The 22,160-nt window shown below is 48.7% G+C and overlaps 1 protein-coding gene across 2 annotated transcripts in view; it reads right to left on the reverse strand.

The window, feature by feature from the left end:
* Positions 1-1,065: 1,065 nt before the first annotated feature.
* LOC142571589 (solute carrier family 22 member 6-B-like) overlaps positions 1,066-22,160 on the reverse strand; it is an 82,034-nt gene continuing 60,939 nt past the window's right edge. Inside the window, exon 9 of one of the 2 annotated variants that reach the window (XM_075680084.1) lies at positions 1,066-1,401. In XM_075680084.1, coding sequence (XP_075536199.1) covers positions 1,264-1,401 — 138 coding nt within the window. In that variant the 3' untranslated portion in view covers positions 1,066-1,263. Of the gene's footprint in view, positions 1,402-17,040; positions 18,106-22,160 lie in introns of those variants that run through there. The other variant, XM_075680076.1, reaches the window with a different exon arrangement.

A 22,160-nucleotide genomic window follows, 5' to 3' on the forward strand; every position in this document is an offset into this window, starting at 1 on the left:
AATTCCCTGAATAAACTCGGAGAAGTCGCGCCGCTGACTCCCCCTCTCCCTTTTTCTCCACTGGGAGCATTTCAGATGTGTCCCCGTGCTCGATCGCTCCCGTGCGTTGCGTGATACAGGCTAAATATTAAGCCGGCGTGCCCAGTCTGCTACAGCGGGGCGTCATCATCGTCGTACGTCTCGACGAGCTCCTCCTCGTGTGTCTCGGCGTTCTCGGCCGTGGTGCTCGACTCGTCCACGTTCCGGCGGCAGTCGGTCTCCCCCGTGGGCGACGTCATGCTGCGCTCTTCTTCTTTGCGCGTCGTGGTCCGGTTGATGGTGGTCTTGCCCTGGACGGTGCGCTTCTTGGTCATTTTGACGCGCCGAAGCGTGCCCAACTGCAGCGGTGGCAGCGACGCGGCACCCGCTCCCGGCACGCTCGTGTTGTCCTGCAGCGCGCCATAGCCACGACGGGCAGACGCAGTCGTAAAATGATCGTACGACCGTCTTTGTGTGACCGAAACGCTAACATATGAAAGATGGTCTATGCATCTTGTTTTGCCTTTGTACTACGCGCGGCTCGCGAAACACACCACAAAGCGGCAGGACAGCGTAACTGCACACCGTATGCGTCCACGTAGCCAGTAGGATACATCATTCAAGACCCTCAAGGAATCCGGCAATGTCATTCTCTTCAATATTAGTCATTACCGAAATGTAACAGTGGTTGCTACTAAATAGTTTTTAGCAGCAACCAATAAATTTACTCGTAGTGACTGATAAAGTGCTGATCAAATGCAGGGTTATGAAATTCATAAACAAGTGCTTATAAAGTTACCTTAAGAAACGTTACAAAAATCGGTGTATCCTTTCAAACTAGAGGACCTGCAGCACAAATTGCTGGTGCATTCTAGGACTTCTGAGATAAACCATCCTCGAGAAGGCTTCTGTTCACTACATCTTATTCACTATACGTGCATTTGTTTTGCGCACGCGAAAGGTATAAGAAAAATATCATACGCAAAACTGGTCGCAGCACAAGTTTTAATTGACCAGTCTGTCGCCAAACGGGGGTGCGGGATGGGTAAAACTACTTTTATAGCGCCTTGAAGCAGGAACTCCTGCTGGTTTATTGGGCCTTCTGACTGTCTCTAAATACGATTCTTCGCCGCCCTGTGAAAATAAAACATCGACGCACACCGCACGGCATTAGCTGGCGCCTCACTAACCTGGAACGAAGATTTTTTGCACTGACTCTCGGCAATGCGTTTCCGTTGCTCGCCGTCAATTTTCCGCGTGAAGGCATGCTCGTTGTCGATGGTTTCTTCTTCGAGCCGCTTCTCGATGCCAATCTTCACTTCGTTTACGTCGTCCAGTTCCAGGGAGCGATCCCCTGGCGTCCGCCTCAGGGTAGAAGGAAGTCTGTTTGTGGAAACATGGAGGCATTGTCTTCACGTTATCTCCATTCTCAGAACATGTATGTCACTCACTACCCACTTGGATGTTTGACAGGCACGTACCCAGGGGGGCGGGGCCGGGGTGCCCCCCCCCCCCCAAATTAAGCGGCATACTCCCCCCCCCCTCCCCGCCCCCGCCACCACTCCTTACACACATTCCTAAAGCGTCGCCAAATGAATGTTGAGACTACACAGCTATTTGGTGGTCAACATTTTGCTTCCTTTTTCCCTCCTATTGGATGGCAGGAGTTATCGGCATCTCCGGGGGTGTGAAGGCCAGTTTTCTCATTGATTCGGTGCACGCGCGATTAACTCGATATGCGTTCAGTTGTCACCACCTATTCAACGGTCATGCGCATTGCTGTTGGTTCTTTAGTTCAACCTTCTTTGTTTAGACTGATCCAGGGACCAGGAAAGGGATTCGGTTCGTAGTCAGCTGGTCTGTATGCACGAGAAACGATTTGCGGCCGGACAAAACGCCAGTTGCGCTTAACTTGTCATTCTGCTTTATTATTTCCTCGAGTGACGGTTCGCCGCGACGATGCCAGATCCTCGGAACCATATACCCGCGATATGGGTTAGATAAGGTAAAAAATAAAATAATACGAAACAGCGTCTATCATTAAACCCTGCAATAACCCTTAAGAGGAAGCTTTAGCTCGGACCCAACTCCATCGCGGACTATTCAAATACATGCAAAACGCAAAAACGCTTTTCTGAGGTAACCCCCGGACCGATTTTATTAAAATTTGTTGCATTTGAGAGAGAAAGTTAAATTATATATAGTGTCTGTTGGAAGCGTAATTTCGATTTATGGCCTGAATTCTATGAAAAATATTTTCAAAAATTTGAAAGTTGGAAAGAAAATAGACGCACGAAGTTTAAAAATCAATAGCTCTGCATGAAAAACAGACACGGCAGTTCTGTAAACGGCATCCATTAGATCATTCAAAGCGGACAAATTCGATACGTCAATTTATATCTTACGTGAATTTGTTGCGTTGTGTACAATGGTTCAGAAAAACTGTATTTCCATATTACTGAATATTTTAGATTCATGTGTAACGTATAGATGTTGTTCCCTTCAGATGTAACATCAGATGCAATTGATAGAATTGTGATATTATTTTTTTTGCGGAGTTAGGTAGTTGTAAACTTGATAGTCTCGTTTACTGAAAATTTTAGATGTTTTTCCAATACTATTTTAATAATAAATTGACGATCTAAATAAAAAATTGGAAACCAACAGTCACTAGATTTTAAGTTTCTCTTTTAAATGCAACACACCTCGACAAATGCGGTGCCGTGGTTGCCGATAAAAACGAATTATCCTTTAACATGTGTTTAGATTGTCACCCGTCGCTTCGTCTGGTTTTAACCTAATTGTACAGGACTTTCGTGCAAAATTGGCAACTGGAAACAAGAGTCGCAAGGAGTTTAGAAATTAAGCGGTCTACTAAGGGTGAGAGCCAAGGCAACAGCCAAACCGGAAGAAAAAGCCAATATTAACAAATTTAACCGTTGTTTATGAAAATATTTATGGATCCTCATCTTTTTATTTAAAAAGGAAGTAGAGAAAATGCCGCCAGAAGCGGAGAACAATTCCGTGTGTTTTGAATGACGCTTCTACAGTTCTGACGCAGCCACTTCTCTGCTGTGCTTATGTATAGGTGTTTTTCGAACCTTCCGCGGTGGGTGCAGTAAATCTAGAACCGCAGCGTCTTGCGCTCTTCACGGTTATACGGGACTTGCGGCCGCCCAACGTTACGCAACTTCCCAAATAACCATACGAGTCGGTTGTGGCACTTAACTTGGTAGAGCTGTAAACGACACATCCAAAAGAACTGTGATTGTTCCGCAAATGTATATTCCTTTATTATTCTTCCAGAGCTAATTCAAAAACGCTGCTATAGTCGGATACAACTCAAGTCTACAGTGAAGTTCCGCACACGCCCTCATAACCACCAGCCACTGTTCCTCCGCCAGGCTGCAAATAATTCGTACTTCAAACTTTTTCTGTTACCCAAATAAGGCCGTAACCACAAAAATAATATTATTAGCGCGTAATTTTATGCCTTTTGCCTCACCTGTTATAGTGGAATGGCCAAATCCTAATTCTTTATTGAACTGAAATAACATGCTTGTTTTGCTGCAACTATTTGTTGTCAAGTTTCACTTCAGTTGGCAGTGAAGTTTCATGAGTAAAACGGGTTGAGAAGTGAAATGAACGGCACCGCAGACTTTGAAGATTAATTATGGAGTTTTACGTGCCGAAACCATGAGGCATGCCGTAGTGGGGGACTCCGGCAATTCGGGCCACCTGGCGTTCTTTAATGTGCCCCTACATCTAAGTACATGGGTGTTTTCGCATTTCGCCCCAATCGAAAATGCCGTAGCCATGACCGGGATTCGATCCCACGACCTCGCGCCTCGCAGCCCAACATCATAGCCACTGATCAACCATGGCAGGTAGACTTTCGAAGAGTGAAATGCTCAGACTCCATATACTTTGTCCATGTCTATTGCACACGTCATTGCTTCCGTCGATGAAAAGACTCTTCAAGAACAGCAGACGCTCCGGAGGTATCATGTACGACGCCATTTTGAAAAGACCGCATGACGACAATTTTGTTTGCTTCTGTGATTGACTGGCGAAGTAACACAACCCCGCGTGGGCCATGTGCCTTGGTTGTCAACTGCTGTTTTTTTTTTAAGTTATATGCTACCGTAGAAATCTTTCTTTTACACTTTCACTTTTTTAATTGTTCTTGGCATCGTTCTCCCTACGCTTCTTTCCTGCGCGAGTCCATTTCATGTGGTTCCTGTTTTGCCTAGTAAAAGAGAGGTGTATCTCACAGGCATACCTGTGAGATACACCTTATTTCATTTCTCTTTGGCGGGTTTACGGGTCTTTATGGCGAATGGCGGGCGTTATTAACATTTGTACTGGTAAAAGTACCTCCCCCCCTTTTGCATAGAAAAGTTACCTTGGGGTGCCCCCCCCCCCCCGAAAAAAAAAATCCTGGGTACGTGCCTGATATGTGATGTTTCTGTAATCTGCTACGTTCCCACAGAGAATTGAGAGGCGTCTCTGCAAGTGTTAGGAGGCCTCAGCAGGTATGGTAGACGAAAACATTTCTCTGTGCACCGCAATGCAGTAGCGAGAAAATATTTTGGAGGAAGAGGGTGGTTGGAGAGAGGGAGAGGATACCTATTCCCATCGCGCACCGCAAATAACAAGGTGTTCCTAGGATATGGCAGTGTCTTGTTATTTACGGTGCAGACCATTCTATGCCAGGTATAGTGCTCACATAAATTTCGAGAGAGGGGGGGGGGAGGTGTAAGCCCCTGGTGCACCGCAGATAACAAGGTGTTCTCAACACATGGCAGTGTCCGCTGGGAAAGTTTGCTGCTATCATATTAAATAAGTTAAGAGCCGAAAGAATCACTGCATTTAATGTTTGTTGTTTGGCTTTTTGTATGAATAAGCGACCGCGCTAACTTGTGATTTTTCTATTCAATGATTAAACGAACAAGGTTATTGCGCTGTGCGCGTTGTAACGTGTGTATGAATTTTACATACCACATAAAGTTCTCCATGCATTCTTACCCTATATCGTGAACCTATCTTGACGTGATACAAGCATTCGCATCAAATTGAAATTTCAAATCTTCGCGTGCCGTCCTCAGGTAACCTTCAAGCGGCGTCCTCGAAAAGACAATTTACTTTATTATCAATATTAGTCGCACTAAACATACATGAAATACATTCGCCCAATGAGGAAGCACAAGACCATAAAATATTTGAGACCATAAAGTATTTGAAGAAATGATTGCTTATACAGTAAAGCAAAGAACGTTTATCACGAACGCAGGTGCATTATGTCAAGCTTGCACAAGAACCGCACACCTAAGTATTGGGAGTTTTTCATGCTTAAAAAGGCACTATACAGGCTACACATGCTACACATGCTGTTACTCGTCGCTTAAAGAATCAGAATACATAAGTGTTGTTTTTCTTTTCGATGTCTTTTTTTCTTTTTGACATTTGTCATACGAAAGTAACTTAATTTTCTTTAATTTCAATCAAGTTGCAAGTTTCCACGACGACCAGCCAAGTGTCAATATAATATACCCCAACCATTCGTTTAATAAGCGTGCAGTGCGAAATGCTGCAGTATATATGTGAAAGCAGAAAACATCCCGATTTAGACTCATTGCCTGTATTGGTACGTGCAAAGTTTAGACAAGCCTCGAAATAAGTGTTGCGGGCTCCTTAGGTTAGTTTCGTCGTCTTTCTTTCTCCAACAAACTTGGATGACGAACTATTCTTGCTGTCTGTCACTTTTTTACGTAACACGTTCGTTGAATGAACGTGTGTGTCCCCACAGTTCCACTGCGCACCTTCTCTGCCCACCTGCCTGTGTAGTATGTGCTTCAGTGCTGTTACGGCAGAGTGGCGTTGCCGGTATAGAAGCCAACGTATGTGAGCCAGCCCACTTTTCTTTACGAGAGGAGAATGAAGTATCTAAACAAGAATTACATGGTCAGCAATATATCCCGATTGTTCAGATTACACTATAACGAGAGTTTCCACAACATTTCTAAAAGTCTTCACCCATTTGTGACGCGGGGATGGCGCGTTAATATTTACTGCGATGTCACGTGATCTGCGGGTCACATGTGGGGATCACATGAGCGCGCAGTGCACTGCATCCGGACCGGCAATCACCACCGTGAGCGCGCTCGCAGCGCGTAGAGCTCACCTCTGCGTGGAGCGCTTGAATTCGGGGAAGGCAGTCTCGTACTGGCCGAGCAGCATGCGGGTGGTGTCGCCTTCCGGTGGTCGCGACATGCTCACCGTATCGATGAGCGCCCGCAGGTCGGCGCTCTCCTCGACGTACGTCATGTTGGGCTCGGATACTACTTTGGCAGCGTTCTTGGAGTCCTCGTCGTGAGCTTTGGCCATGAGGCCGCTCCGCACTCGTGGGGCCGCGATGCCCGCACGGGAGCGTCAGGGGGGACGCCGACACCGCCCTTGCGGCCGCATGTCGGCGCGACTTCGTTTTCGTCGCCTCCCATGAACTTCCATTTGCTCGCGAATTGCTTCTCCTGGCGATGTGACTGATTACAGTGTGCAGGCGGAGAACAATGCTGAACTTCCATGACGATTCCATGCGCTCGCTTATTCGAACATTTGCTCCAAACTAAGCTCGCTTCTTTGAAAGCGAGCTTAGAGCTTCACTGCTCCTGGTTTATATTAATCTCAATTGTTATTAACGTTCTCTTTGTCTCTGCAGCGCAATATATGTTGCTTGTCATCTTCTTTCGTTTCGTGGCTGTAAGCATGTGCCTGCCACCACTCCATGTACTTGGTGATAAATAATGAAAATGAATTACCTAATTTGAAAATGGACTAAACATCCCTGCTGCGTGATGGAATTTCATTAAAATGCAGAATGGTTTTCTTTTCGCTGACTAATACTTGCCGATAACTGAATTATAAGACTTGCTTGTAGTCCTAAGTAAGCAACTTAGTACTACAAGTCAGTTCTATGTATGCTTGATATTTTTTTTAGTTTTAATTTACCCATTCGGTATGTACCACTGGGCGTGTGCCCATTCTTGTCGAATCCTGCAGAATAGTTATGTGCTGAACCGGAAAACATTATTATGGTCCTGCAGGATGCGCTTAGCGGACCGACAGGGAGTACCTGGCGGCCGCTTCGCGGGCCTGCTGACGGCCCATTGCTGGTCGGCGAATAGTGAGCTTCTGAGGGACTTCTCCCACTTGTCCGAGGTAGAGTCGGAAAGAGCGTTTATACACTCTCAGAGCGTGTGTGCGTGTCGCCGTGTCTCCGCACGAGGGGCACGTGTCGATTGGGTACGCGTCGGGATAGAAACGTGTAATTTGGCGGGGTTTGGATACATGTGCGTCTGTAGTAAGCATAGTGTTAGCGCCTGCGGCCTGTTAAGTTTGGGGTGTGGTGGCGGAAAGATGCGGCGCCCCAGGTAGAAGTGTTTTGTAATTTCGCTGTACGTAATGAGCGCGTCCCGATTGTCCTCTGGCTTGACGAGATGGAGTTGCCCGGGGACGGCGCGGTCGGTAAGCGCACACGCTGCGTCGTGGGCGATCTTGTTGAGCTTGGGCGGGGCGCCCGGCAGCCGACCGAGATGGGCAGGGAACCAGATGACAGTGTGGTGCTTGAGGGTGCTCAGATCCGCACTACGGAGGATGCGCAACGCTTGGTCGGAGACGACGTCACGTTCGAAGGATTTGATGGCCGGTCTGGAGTCGCTGCAGATCCCTTCCCGTTTGCTGTCGAGCACGGCCAGGGCTATGGCTACTTGCTCCGCCACCTCGGGGTCACGGATGAGGACCGTAGCGGAGTTGAGGATCCGCTGCGTGGATGAGGCCGCGACCGCGGCGAAAGTTCGGTTTTTGCCGTAGGCGGCAGCGTACATGAACGTGCCGTCGTCCACTTTCATGTCTATGCGCTGGAGGAGGGCGGTCGCCCGGGCAAGGCGCCTCCCTCTGTTGTGGTCAAGACGTACGTTTCGCGGAATAGGAGCGACCTTGATGAAGTATCGGATCTTGCGGGGAACCGGCGTCCACTTCGGTGGATCTCTGGTAGTCGATCAGAAGAAGCCGAGCTTGCGCAGAATGTGGCTGCCCGCCTTGGTGGTCGTGAGTCGGGTCCCCTGCGTTCGCTCCTGAGCCTCGGCGATCTCTTCTAGTGTGTTGTGCACGCCAAGCTCTAGGAGTTTCTTTGTGGAAGTGGTGATCGGAAGGCTGAGGGCCCGTTTTACTGCTTTTCGGATGAAGGCGTTGAGTTTATTGCTCCCATAGCGTGGTCATTTGTGCATGGCAGCGACGTAGGTGAAGTGGCCGAGAACAAACGCGTGTACGAGACGTAGCAGGTTGTGTTATTTGAGGCCGTGGTGACAGTTATCCCCTTTGAGTACGAGTGGTATAGCATTCTGCGTCTTGGTCGTGAGCTGCTGCACCGTTTGGGTGTTGGTTCTTAGGGACTTGATGATCATGGCCAGGGCCCTGATGGAGTGTACCTTGGGGCGTTACGGCCATCTCTGGTACGGGGGGCGATGTTGCCTTCGGCCGACGGTTTACGCCCACTGGGCTTGGCGCCCTGACGTTTGGGCGAGTACAGCAACAGTTCAGACTTGGTGGGGGAGCACTTCAGACCAGTGTGTTCGAGGTAGAACTCGGTGATTTCGACGGCCTCCTGCAGGACAGATTCGATGAAGCCATCCAACCCTGCGGAGCACCAGATGGTTTTGTCGTCCACGTAAATGGTGTTGTTTAGCCCATTAATCTTCGAGAGTCGTGCGGAGAGCTCGATCATCACGAGATTGAAAAGCTTCGACGAGAGGACTGATCCCTGGGGGGTGCCCCGCTGTCCGAGCTCGACTGCTTCCGACAAAAGGTCTCCTGCGCGTAGGACGGCATAGCGCCGGGTGAGGAAGGAGCGGACAAAGTCATAGAACCAACGCCCGAGCCCAAGGTGTGTGATCGCCTTCAGGATAGACGAGTGTGCGATGTTATCAAATGCCTTTTCCGAATAGAGGCACAGCATGGCACGGATGTCCCGAGTGTTTCCTCTGTCAAGAATCTGATGCTTTAGGGGTAACATGGCGTCTTGGGCAGATAATCCGGGTCGGAAGCTGATCATGTGGTGTTCGAGGTATCGACCGATCCTGTTGAGCACGACGTGCTCGGCCAACTTACCCACGCACGATGTGAGCGAGATGGGGCGGAGGTGATCTATGCTAGGCGCCTTGCCCGGTTTGGGAATGAAGATCGCGTGGACAAGTTTCCAGGTGTTGGGTAGCTCGCCTTTCTTCCACACTTCGTTGATGGGGTTGGTGAGGTAAATGACGGAGGGGTCATCCAGGTTGCGCAGGAGTTATTTAATCAGAAATGTATCGTATTTCTCTGTGCCTACACCTGTCATCAGCATTCTTTCTTCGACGAGAATCATACATCGCCTTCGTCCTCTTTCCATCACTACGTACAGTCGGCGTCACCCTTGTGTAGAATGCTGGAACGGTGGCTGTCGGAGCACCTCAGAAGCCAGCCAGCGACGTTTAACGGTAGTTGCTGTGCCCAGACGTGCCCAACAGCTACCGTTAGACGTCGCTAGCTTCTTCGGGAGCGCCCCGGAGGCCGCCGTTGCCGCGCTCTACACAAGGGTGGCGCCGACTGTACACGTCTCCCACTATGCATCCGCCTGATTTGGTGTTTGCATTTCACCATATTCTGTGAGCGGTGTAGTGCATAAACATAAAAATTGCACGGCATTACAGTTGTGACCTTTGTGGTGGATGAACATGAACAGTGAATGGTGTTGTACGCTGCATAGATGAAAGTAAACACAATAGTACGTATCGCTGTTAGTCGTATAGGATTCAGTACACACCACTCCACAAAAGGTTCGCTTCTCATAGACTTCAACGAGTGCTTTGGATCGGCATATTTTTATTTTTAGATATGTGACGATGCATATATCTCTGTACATACGCGTCTCACATTCTTCCCTTGACAAGCACCATACGAAAGGACGAGCCTTCGTCCTCGTAAGACTTGTGAGATCGTGAGACTCGTGAGAGGTTTGTGTCAACAGGATGCGCTCTTGTCATCTGCTACTGCTGCTACATCCTTAACTAAAACAACTTTCGCGTCATTTAGGGAGGAGGAGTAGATTTTAATGGAGAGAAAGGAGGAGAGGTCGGCCTGGAGAGCGTGTCTCTAGCCTGCTACTCCTCACTGGGGAATGGGGAAGTGGGAAATACAGGGAAAGGTAGGTGGCGGATGATTATGATATGGTACAATGAGATACTATATACACGTTGTCCAATATGCGGATGCGCACTGGAGACGCAATACACTAAGAGTAATCTTGTCCATACAAAAAGGAATCTTGCCACAAAAAGTTGTTGCGCAAACACATTTCGCAATGACTACACGTCTCACAGCTTCTAGAGGCGATCGTCTAAACCAGTCTCACTTAAAAAGTTCAAAAGTGCTTTTATGGCACGTTGGGCACAGTCAACACTCCTCCACGCGCCCAAAAGCTTTTCTTCTGAAAAGGGGCGGGAGTCCAAGCTGTCAACTGTAGATTTGAGTTTTCTTCGTTCGGCCGCATATTGAGGGCACACGCAAAGTACGTGAGCTATTGTCTCGAGAGTGTGACAGACGCTACATTCAGGGTCCCGTGTTTGTCCAATCTTGTGAAGGTATCGATTGGTGTATGCCACACCCAGCCGTAATCGATGAATGAGCGTTTCCTGGCTTCTCCGCAACCGAAGTGGATGCCGGAATTGTAATCCAGCGTCAAGTCTATGGAGGCGCTCTTGTCGATGTTCGGGGTTGTCCCAATGGTGCGCCGTAGAAGTTTTAAGGGAGGTATGGAGCAAGGCGTTAATGTCATACCGGGAAAAATGAATTTGTATAATAGTTCCGTCAGTGTGCGCCTGTTTTGCTTCTGCGTCAGCCTGTTCGTTTCCAGCTATTCCACAATGGCCAGGAATCCACTGCAGCACGATGGTATGTCCGGAATGAGACGCCTCAGCAAGTAGATACACGATGTCATAAACCAGGGGACTATATGCGGTTCTGTCACTCATATAATTGCTGATGAGTTGCAGTGCTGGCTTTGAGTCGCAGAACACTGTCCACTTCTCGAGACTTTGTTGCAGTATGCAGCGAACTGCTTCTCGAACTCCGGTCAACTCAGCTGCTGTTGACGACGTCCTGTGTCCTATCTTGAACCGTTGTGCGATCCCCATTCCTGGCACAGTGTAGGCCGCCGCGGAAGAGGTCTGTGTCACAGAACCATCTGTAAAAATATGTTCGTAATATCCATACATGTAAGTAATGTATGATAGCGCGAAATGCTTGAGGCCAGCAAGCGGCATCTTCGACTTCTTCGTTATTCCAGGGATTGAGAGCCTCACCGTTGGCTTTGCCATTGTCCAGAGTGGAACTTCGGCTATGTCATACGGTTCGAAGTCCGACGGCAATAAATCTTGCTGCGACAACACGGCTTCTGAGTAGGCGGACACAGGCCGTACGCTTGTGACGTTCGTGAGTGGATGGTTCCTGTGTCTAGTCAGTACCCTTAGATGCACTCGCAATGGCTCATGTTGCAGATAAACTCGAGCTGGCCACGCACGTGCCTCTGCAATAGTGCCCCAAGTAGACGCACATCGTGGTAGTCCTAGGCAAATTCTCAGTGCGCGAGCCTGAGCACTTTCAAGTGTGCGTACAGCAGTTGTACTAACCCGAGAAAGTACAGGCGCACTGTAGCGGAAGTAGCCAACAAAAAGTGCCTGGTAGAGCTGCAGAAGAGATGACTTGGATGGCCCCCATGATTTTCCAGACATATGTCGAATGATCTGAGTAAAGCTGTCTAGCTTTTTTCTTAATCCTGAGAGGTGCTTCGACCAAGATAAGTCACGGTCGATGATGACTCCGAGAAACTTGTAGTGGGTTACTGAAGGTATAATCTTCCCATCAATCATAACGGGGTAGCAGGCCATTGACTTTCGTGTAAATGCCATGGTTGCACTTTTTTCCGGTGAGAGCTGCAGTCCGCGACTGTTTAGGTATGTCGACGTTATTGACATCGCGCGCTGCAGCTTCGTTTGCACTTGTAAGCGCGTTAAGCTCGTGGTCCATATACAGATGTCGTCTGCATACACAGAGACCGAGGCTGCGCCTGCGTGTTCTTTGACCAGTCCGATGAGAACGATATTAAATAAGGTTGGGCTCAATACACCTCCTTGAGGCACTCCACGATAGACGGGGTGGTTCTTTGTTTCCCCGTCTGGAGTTGTCATGAATATCGTTCTCTCTTGAAGATAGCTGGCTATCCATTGATGCATACGTCCCCCGACGCCACATTCTTCTAGGGCATTTAAAATTGCATCATGGAGAACGTTGTCAAAAGCACCCTTGACATCTAGAAAGACAGCAGCCGTTAATCGACGGCGACGTTTCTGATGTTCAACAGTTGTTACTAGGTCAATGACGCTGTCGATTGACGACCTACCCTTTCGAAAACCTGTCATTGCGTCTGGATATATATTACACTTCTCCAAAAACCACTCCAGGCGCGTCAAAACCATGCGTTCCATGGTTTTACCTACGCAACTGGCCAGCGCCACAGGTCTGTAGGAAAGCATAGCATGGGGTGTCTTCCCTGGTTTCAATAATGCCACAATTTTGCTTGTCTTCCAATGCGCAGGCACAGTTCCCGAGGACCACGAGAGATTGTATAAAGCCAGGAGCTCTTCAGTCGCTCGAGGGCCTAGATGGCGCAAGGTAGAATAGGTAATGCCATCAGGACCAGGCGCACTTGAGTGTCTTGAGGAGGAAATCGCTGCACGTAGCTCTTGCAGCGTGAATGGGAGGTCGAGGCGATCGTCCATTGTTGGAGGAGCACACCTGAGCACTGAAGCTACCGATGTTGTAGATCCAGAGAGGTGTATACAGAAATCTTCCGCGATTTCCTTCTCACTGCGCGTCTGGATGATAGCCAAAGCTCGGAAGGGACGTAGCTGTTGTGGAGGAGATGGTAGTGCTCGTACAACATGCCATATTGTGGACAACGGTTTTCTTGGGTCCAGGCTGGTGCAAAATGACCTCCAACGTTGTCTGTCGAGCTTGTCTAAGTATCTTTGAATTTTCTTTTGCACACGGCGTGACGTCCTCAAGTCTGATATCAATTTAGTTCGCCGGTTGATAAACAGACGCCACCCGAATAATTAAGCTGTCCACTTACATGCAAGGTAAAATCTGTTTTCGTTTACGCGTTACCGATAGCACTCATTCAATAGGGTGCAACACGAATGATCAAAATCCAGTCTTGCTGTCCCAACTTTTCACGCCAAATTTAAATGTGACTGTCCCCTTCTAGCGGACTCGTTTTATCGGCCTGCTATTTTCGTTTCGCTTCAGATTTCACCGGGAACTGAAGACAACCCTGTTCGAGCGCCGGTTCAAAGCACAAGAAAGTCGCAGTTTCGCCCGAAAGGGGAAGCAATGATAGCGATAGAAAAGCATTATACAAGTGCACAAACTAAACTTCGAAGTTTTTCGGTTGTATAAATTGCAGTAGACATTTGCTTATTAATTAAATTCACAAACATTTTGTTAAACGCGCACAGGCAAATAGGAACAGATCTCACTCTATGACCGAGAACTCTTGCTGCCACAATGTTTGCATCGTTGGCATGATGAAGAGCGCCGGAAGCGGGAGTCAACGCCGCTCCTCGCTTCCTGATGCGCTGCTGTGCTGCCTCTCGCTTCAACGCGTCCTCGAAACATTACACGACCTTCATCACTAGCCGCACATCAAACCACCACTCACCTCGGCTCACCCTCGCGCGCTTTCCCTCGTCCCCACAGCATGCGGCGTGTGACACTGCGCGTGTGCGGTACGCTGGGGCGACCAGAGTTTTTAGGGAGTGGGCCACTCGCTCGCTGGTATCCTGTCTCCAGCGAAGCGCGTGAAGCGCCAGCGTGTCAGCATGTCGCAGCGCCAGCGGCATGTCGTCGGCATAGTCTTCAAACGCGGCGCTGGCTCACCTCCAGGCGGAGAAGCCTCGGAAGTGTTTCACCACTGAAGAGTACGTCTGTATCGTGCGAGAGGTTTCAGCAACCAGGCCGTTTGGCGACGATTTGAAGTGAATGACAACAATCAAGAACCTGAAGCGAGCGTATCTTTTCACAGTTACTCCAACCTTATTCGACATATTGCGCAACAGAGCGCTCCACTCACTCCGCTCGACCGAGCGAGAGATCGCCGAGCTAATACACTTTCGTGCAGCCCTCCGCTGCCGTCGCCGCTTATCCGCTCAGCTATAGCTCTACTGACCCGCCGTGGTTGCTCAGTGGCTATGGTGTTGGGATGCTGAGCACGAGATCGCGGGGTCGAATCTCGACCGCGGCGGCCGCATTTCGTTGGGGGCGAAATGCGAAAACACCCGTGTACTTAGATTTAGGTGCACGTTAAAGAACCCCTGGTGGTCGAAATTTCCGGAGTCCTCCACTACGGCGCGCATCATAATCAGAAAATGGTTTTCGCGCGTTAAACCCCATAATTTTTTATAACTCTATTGTCAACACGAAATGATAGATGAGATAAAAGGTTATGTATGTATGTACGTACCTTTTTCTTGAGCGCACTTTGCAAGGCCGCCACCAGTGGCACGTCCGTCGACGCGCACTACGCGTATATACCAATTTTTTTTTATAGCCTCGTAGCGAGTGTGTCAGCCGTGCTGCTACCTACGACACCAGGTGCTGCCTTCTGGCGAAGGTTGTGGGGACTGCAGAAGACAGGAGAAAATGCCTGTGTTCGGGTGTTGTGTTTCTAGACGTCTTCTTGCCGCATTTGCTGAGCTGTTTGATGTAGGCGTGTTCTTACCGCATCTGCTGAGCGAAATGTACTACGAAGGTTACTCGCCCGAGCGGCACTGTGCAGTCGCTGGCTGCACCAACAACCAGCGAAAAAGGCAGTTGCCCTTCGACGTTTACGGAGTAAAAGAAGCTTCTGCTTGTGTGGAGTGTATTCGCTGCACAAGTTTCCTGCGGCGCCTGAGAAACCAGACCATAGAATACAGGCTTTGAATAGAAAAGACTGCGCCGAGCAAGCTTGCTCGGGTGGGATTTCATTCTGTTGTAGGAAACTACACGACAGTGTACTTCATGCCTTGCCGCATAGCGGGCCTGCCATAACAGCATAACAGGGCCGTTCACGACCTCTCGGAGTCCTGATTTTCGAATCGTTGGGTTTACTTTCCAGACTAAAAGTGCACTGAGGTCGACCCGTGCCGTAAACTGCGTTTCGTATACGAAAGAAGGGTAAGCACAAAGCGTTCGGGTGTGCGTGCCGACTTCATAACTTGCACAGCGATTGTTCCGTTACGGCAAATAAACAAAACTACGTGGTACTTGGCGGTTTTTGTGACCTGTGTTTTTCATGCACGTGTATGAGCCGCATTCGAGTACTCGTGACCGCGAAAAAGAAAGCATACGACAACGTGCACAAAAACAGGAATGCGTACGCGTCAATGCTTCACATTTTATATGTTTTTTCTTTATTAAGCGCAGTGTGTCCGTGTTTGAATTGCTATAACTGATCATCACACTCGGCTACACGAGAATCATGTTGAGTCGTTCCTAATAGAGCTCGTGCCCACCTTCAGTGATGTCGTACATGGATATGTTCTAATTAGTGTTCTCTATTGACTGCAAGTAAAGAAAGTAATAAATCGCCTCTAATTGGTAACACACGAGATGTAAAACGTAAAGCTTTTATCTCGTACTCACTTCACTCGCCCACTAATGGTTATGTTGCCGAGTGCGTCCGTTGTCAGTGTGAAATGCTTCTCATATACTCACTTCGTCTGACGTAAGCCCTGTTGCGGCTCGAAGTAGCGTTTAGATCAGGAATTCACCCGGAACATTGATGAGTACGTCCGGTAAGGAATGGAGGAAAAAAGTTTATCTTCCATTATTTAAACTAAAACGGAAGTCTGCTGCACGAACATACGTGGATAGCTTTAGCAACTTGAGCATACTTCAGCAACATTTTCCGAAATAAAGGTCGATCTATGTTCGAATAAACACGATAGTTCACTGTACACTGGCATCGTCATGTGTACTACCTTTAGTCGCAACGGACGCAGCAACGGACGCTCTTAGGCGTCCGTTGCTGCGGCGAGCGTCGCCGCCCTTCGCAACCGAGCGAACGAGCACTGCGAGGGATGAAAGAGCGAACGCGGAGCGAGTGAGAGGAGGGTGCAGCGCAACCATGTGGTGGAATGCGGAGGAAGAGGGCATGGCGAATAGCGCACGTCAGACATATGGAAACGAAGCGCTGAATTAGTGGAGGTCTGTCTGTGGCGGCTCCTTTGAATCGCGCCCACGCGGCACCCACGCGCTGCCTCTCGCGATCTCCCGATCAGCGAGGCAGTCACGCCACATGTCGCAACGTTTGGAACGTGGCGCACGAGACTGACCGTCCGCGCCCCATTCAATATATCGCGAAATAACATAGCGCTGCGCTCAAATTTCGCATCGAGGAGTAAGGTAATCGTCGGTGAATTTTTCTTCTCTTTCGCCCACGCAGGGCGGCGAGCCAGAGAAAGATGCTCCGACCGACCTCTACCGTACCCTATCACGATGTGGCATTTGCCCGCCGTTTATTCATTAGCCCCATTTCTATTCCATTCAGTCTTGCTGCCGTAGAGTTTGGTATTTTCTCTACCATCTTTTTCCAGTCGATGGTGTTTGGGATGAAGTCCTCATGCATTTGTTCAGCTACTATTGTACACTATAGACTAGTACAGGCTATTACAAAATAAATAAATGGCCACTCGGCCGCTGTCGCCAATAGGTGGCTGGCCTTGCTTTTTTGCGATAGGGTGTACATCTTGTCGGCATACCCACACAAGATAAAACAAATAAGCGTTGACGCCAAGCTTTAGAACGTCTAAGTGAACGAGTTCGAAATGGTCAAAATATAGCCAACATGCTCAGCCCTAGAGTACAAAATGAACGGCCGCAACAGAAAAGGGAAGGAATGTTTATTTAATATTTACAACGAATGAGCGCCGTTGCGGTGACGTCCCGTTAAAAGAGTGCAGGTGGCAGAATATCGCACATTCAAAGTTTATAAAGAAAGACGATTTTCGGACATGGGATGCAGTAAAACATTTATAAAAACCGCAATGGGAGGTTAATGTACGCTTCTGTCAGAAGCACTCTGATAGTATACAGGTAAAGACACTCTTCAAATAAGCCTTTATGGAAGGAAAGGCAGTCATAACAAATCGTGAATAAGCAATAGTGACACAGCCTGACCTCAATATGACAGTGACATATCACTTTTCCTGATTCCCGTGTTTAAAGCAGTCGTTGGACATTTGTTTATGAAGGGAGTTGCGGATAGATTTGATTGTGGGTGTTCGAAGCAGAACTGAAGTGAAGTGTTAGCCAAAGGCTATCTTGACACCACTGTCGAAAGTCTCACGATAGCAAGAATAATCGAAAAGTGGTCTTGAGGGACGGACAGAGCACACACGATGAGGGAACATGACACTAAACACAAAGCACGTACTGAGGTTTAAGATCTGCAAGAGTTAAACTAGATGGCATGAGGAAACAAAAATGACAACTTAGAATTTCTCCTGCGGGAAGATAATAGAGAAATGGCACCACTCAGAAGCTATGCTCGCGCCTAAGCGCGCCAACACCTCTAGGAGAAGCAGCGGCACCAGCGACCAAGGCAGCTTGCCGCACGCCGATTACCCGCTCGAAGGAGGCTAACTCCATAACAACGGGGCTGTCCGCGGTCTTGGTGAGGTTGTTCCAAATCTTGTTAATGCTGGCTCCTGCTTCGTTGGCGCTGGGTTCAGCTTCGTTAGCGCTGAACCCAGCATTATCGTGTACCGCAGTATGCACAGCGCCGTTGGTGCCGTCTGCAACCGATCCAGCTGTTTCCGAACTTCCCGAAGCCTCGACGTTAGCCACGAAATCCGGCAGCGGCCGGCCCTTGGTCTCTGGCCAGGGGATCAACACCACTGCCGCGACCAACATGACGACCGCGTAGAAGACTGCATCCCAGGTTGCGTTGCTAAACTGCAAATACCAGATCAATGTTCACGAGGACGTCAGAGTAGTGCTGTTACCTGACCGTAAATGTAAGATAGAATAGCGAAGCGAAGAGCTCAGGTTCTTGCTCATGTGCTGCATGTCTAAAGCACTAGGAAGTGAAGGCATTCACCTCCTTAGAAATGATGATGATGATTGCGTTTTATTGGCGCAAGGACATCTAAGGCCAAAGAGCGCCAGGAGATGTGTCTTGATTTAGCAAAATTATCAGTTTAAGACTGATTTAAAACAGAGGCTGTATAGAGGCCCACACGTAAGATAGATCTATAGATATTAGTGCATCAGTTCTAAAATAATTACTAAAATAAATATAAGGATTTAAATGCATTAACTAGAGGCCCACATGTTGAACTATTGTGGATAGTCCGAGTCCCTTGCTGTACAATTCTTGCTTACACAAGTGAGAGAGCTCAGACTTGTGTATCAGATTTTACCTCACCTGTGAGACAATCAGACGGTTCGGATGGAATGAGATGATTTCTGGAAAGTTGTGCAAGATAATTAAGCACTCACAGTTAAGTGAATTCTCTGATAAGAACATCGAGAGATGGGGGGAGGGGTTAAATGGTGCGAGTACAGTCCCCTGTACTCAATGTAAAATGAGCCACTCGCTCTCGGTGAAGTTCAGGGCAGTTAATGAGGACATGTAGGACGGTTAGGTTCGCACCGCAGCGTGTGCACGTCGTTGGGTCAGTTGCAGTCAAGAGGTATTTATGTGTGCCATAGGCGTGTCCTATTCTGAGTCGTGCCAGGGTAACTTCGATGAGTCTATCAAGCTTAAGTGGGATAAGATTTGGTTAACTGCGGTTTAAGCAGGTGGAGCTTATTTTCAGCTTCCTTGTCCCATTCAGCTTGCCAATGATTACGGAGCGCCTTTCGTAACGCATGTTTCATGTCTACAACAGGTACCCAGCTTACATCAATTGTATCCCGATGAGCCGCTTGTCCTGCATTTTTGTCCTCCACTTCAGTGCCTGCGATCCCAGAGTGGCCTGGCGCCCAGCATACGACAAGAGCAAGGGTTAGTTTACGCGCTACATGAATGTGTTTAAGAGGCTTGTTTGATAGAGGGTTTCGGCTTGCTTTGCCACAGGACAGGGCTATGGAATCTGTATATTAGACTTTTGTATCTTGTACTGTACGACGTACTCAACAGTGTTCAGAATACCGTACGCTTCGGCTGTAAATATGCTGCTATGCTTATTCAATGTTTTAGAGTTGGGTATCATGTGCAGCCCATGGCCCAAACTTCTCCAAGTTGCACACTTTGAAGCATCAGTGAAAAATGCCACAGATCTATACTTGTCTTCAAGGGCCAGAAAATGTTGCTGGATGAGGGCACTTAGACAACTCCTTTTGTTAAACTCTTTAAAGGTCAAGTCACAGGTGACTGGACATTGCTCCCAAGGTGGGAAGAGTTCAGCGTAGTCAGTTTCTTGCAGATCTGTAAAAACTATTGCGAGTTTTTACGCAACAGATTTTACTGCTAACGGGAAACGCGTGTGAAGGCCGGTTTAAATACAACTGATTTGTGGACTGATCATTAATAAGTGCTTTGCATGGACGTTGTTTTAGAGACATGGTTCTTATTGCATAGGCAACTCCGAGATATATATGCTGACAATCGAACGGCCGCTGATCCGATTCTGCATAGAGACTTTGGACAGGGCTTGTACGAAAGGCACGAAGTACTAGGCGGATACCTAAGTGATAGACAGGATGGAGTAGCTTAAGTGTTGTCGTTGGAGCTGACTGGTAAACAATACATCCATAGTCTAAGCGTAACACAAGGCTTTTAAATAGAGATAGGAGAGAATACCTATCTGTTCCCCACGGCTGGTGAGATAAAATCTTTAAAAGATCCATACTTTTAAGACATTTCAGCTTCAACTGTTTTATATGCTGCATGAAGGTTAGCTTAGTATCTAAGATTACACCCAAACATTTTTGTTCTTTTATATTTACCAGGCTTCTCACATTCATCGTAATGCAAGGGTCAGGACATACCCCTCTTCGTCTGAAAAACAGCACAAAGGTAGTTTTTCTGCAGTGAACCTGAACCCGTTTTCGTCGGCCCATTGGAAGAGCCGATTAACACTCAACTGTATCTGGCGTTCACATATAGACAGGTTGCAAGATTTAAAGCTGATTTGGATATCGTCCACATAGATTAAGATATCATGGATGGTATAACCGAGCGAAGACAGTTAATTTTAATTATAATGTAATAAGATTATTTATTATAAGGCACTAGGCACAGTCTAGTCGCACTGACAGTAGGCGAACGCTGATCGCGCGCACAGCCGACACAAGAGCGCCTTCTTCGTCTTCCTCTTCACCACAATGGCCCCCGGGAGAGAAGAGGAGCCCTCCTGGCGACTCACGGCGTAGGTAGGATGAGGGGGTCATAGTACGGCTTAAGTCGGTGGACATGAACCGTGTCACGCCCGCGATGCCTATAGCCGGGTGAAGGTGTCACAGGTTCTACAACATAGGTGACAGCGGAAGTATGGTCTATGACGCGGTAGGGGCCATCATAGCGTGCAAGGAGTTTGGTCGAAAGGCCAGGGCTGTGACGCGGGACCCACAACCAAACAAGGGAACCAGGCGGGAAAACTGGTGAAAGCGCGCCACTGTCACGCCGCAGCTTTTGACGATCTTGAGCAGCGGTCGTAAGGGTTCGCGCGAGCTGCCTACAGTCCTCGGCGTATTTGGCGGCTTCAGTCACAGGCGTGCATTCGGAAGCGTCGGGTCGGTATGGGAGCATTGTGTCCATAGTACACGAGGGCTCTCGTCCATACAGCAGAAAAAAGGGCGAAAAGCCAGTGGTAGCTTGTGTGGCCGTATTATAGGCATACGTGACGAACGGCAAAACAATGTCCCAGTTACTGTGATCCGAGGCGACATACATAGTCAACATGTCACCGAGTGTGCGGTTAAACCTCTCTGTCAAGCCGTTCGTTTGCGGGTGGTAGGCTGTAGACTTGCGGTGAACGATGCTGCATGCAGCGAGAAGGGCTTGGATGGCTTCGGACAAGAAGACACGTCCCCTGTCGCTGAGCAGTTCGCGTGGTGCGCCATGTCGAAGAACGAAGTTCCGCAAGATGAAGAACGCAACTTCGCGCGCAGAGGCCGCCGGGAGTGCGGCAGTCTCGGCGTAGCGCGTCAAGTGGTCGACACCTACAATTATCCATCGGTTACCCGAGGAGCTGCAGGGAAGTGGCCCATATAGGTCTATGCCGACGCGATCGAAGGGCCGAGCCGGGCAGGGCAGCGTCTGTAGCTCACCAGGAGGGCGCTGTGGGATTTTACGCCGTTGGCACGCCGTGCAAGCGCGTACGTACTGGCGCACGAAGTGATACATGCCGTGCCAGTAGAAACGCTGCCTTAGCCGAGTATACGTTTTCAGAACACCGGCGTGACCATTATGAGGAGGAGCATGAAAATAGGCGCATATGTCAGAACGCATGTGGCGTGGTATCACCAGTAGCCATTTGCGACCATCAGGCAAATAATTTCTGCGGTAAAGAAAGTTGTCGCGGACAGTAAAGTGAGCGGCTTGGCGACGAAGTGTTCGAGAAGAGGGTGTGGCGGATGGGTCGTGGAGGAAATTCAGCATAGTTGAAAGCAGGGGATCCTTACGCTGCTCGTCCGGCATATTAGCGACGTTGAAGGCTGACATGGATGCGAAGAGCGGAGACACTGAAGCCACATCACAAGGTAGCGGCGATCGGGAAAGCGCATCAGCGTCAGAGTGCTTTCTGCCCGATCGGTAGACAACGCGGATATCATATTCTTGTAAGCGGAGTGCCCATCGGCCTAGGCGACCTGACGGATCCTTCAACGAGGACAGCCAGCGAAGTGAATGGTGGTCGGTGACAATGTCAAAAGGGCGACCATATAGGTATGGACGAAATTTGACGAGCGCCCAAATAATGGCCAAGCACTCCTTTTCTGTTACTGAGTAGTTGGCTTCTGCCTTCTTTAAAGTGCGGCTCGCATATGCGACGACGTACTCGTCA

Source organism: Dermacentor variabilis, chromosome 1, assembly GCF_050947875.1.
Source record: "Dermacentor variabilis isolate Ectoservices chromosome 1, ASM5094787v1, whole genome shotgun sequence".
In the NCBI taxonomy this organism is placed as follows: domain Eukaryota; kingdom Metazoa; phylum Arthropoda; class Arachnida; order Ixodida; family Ixodidae; genus Dermacentor; species Dermacentor variabilis.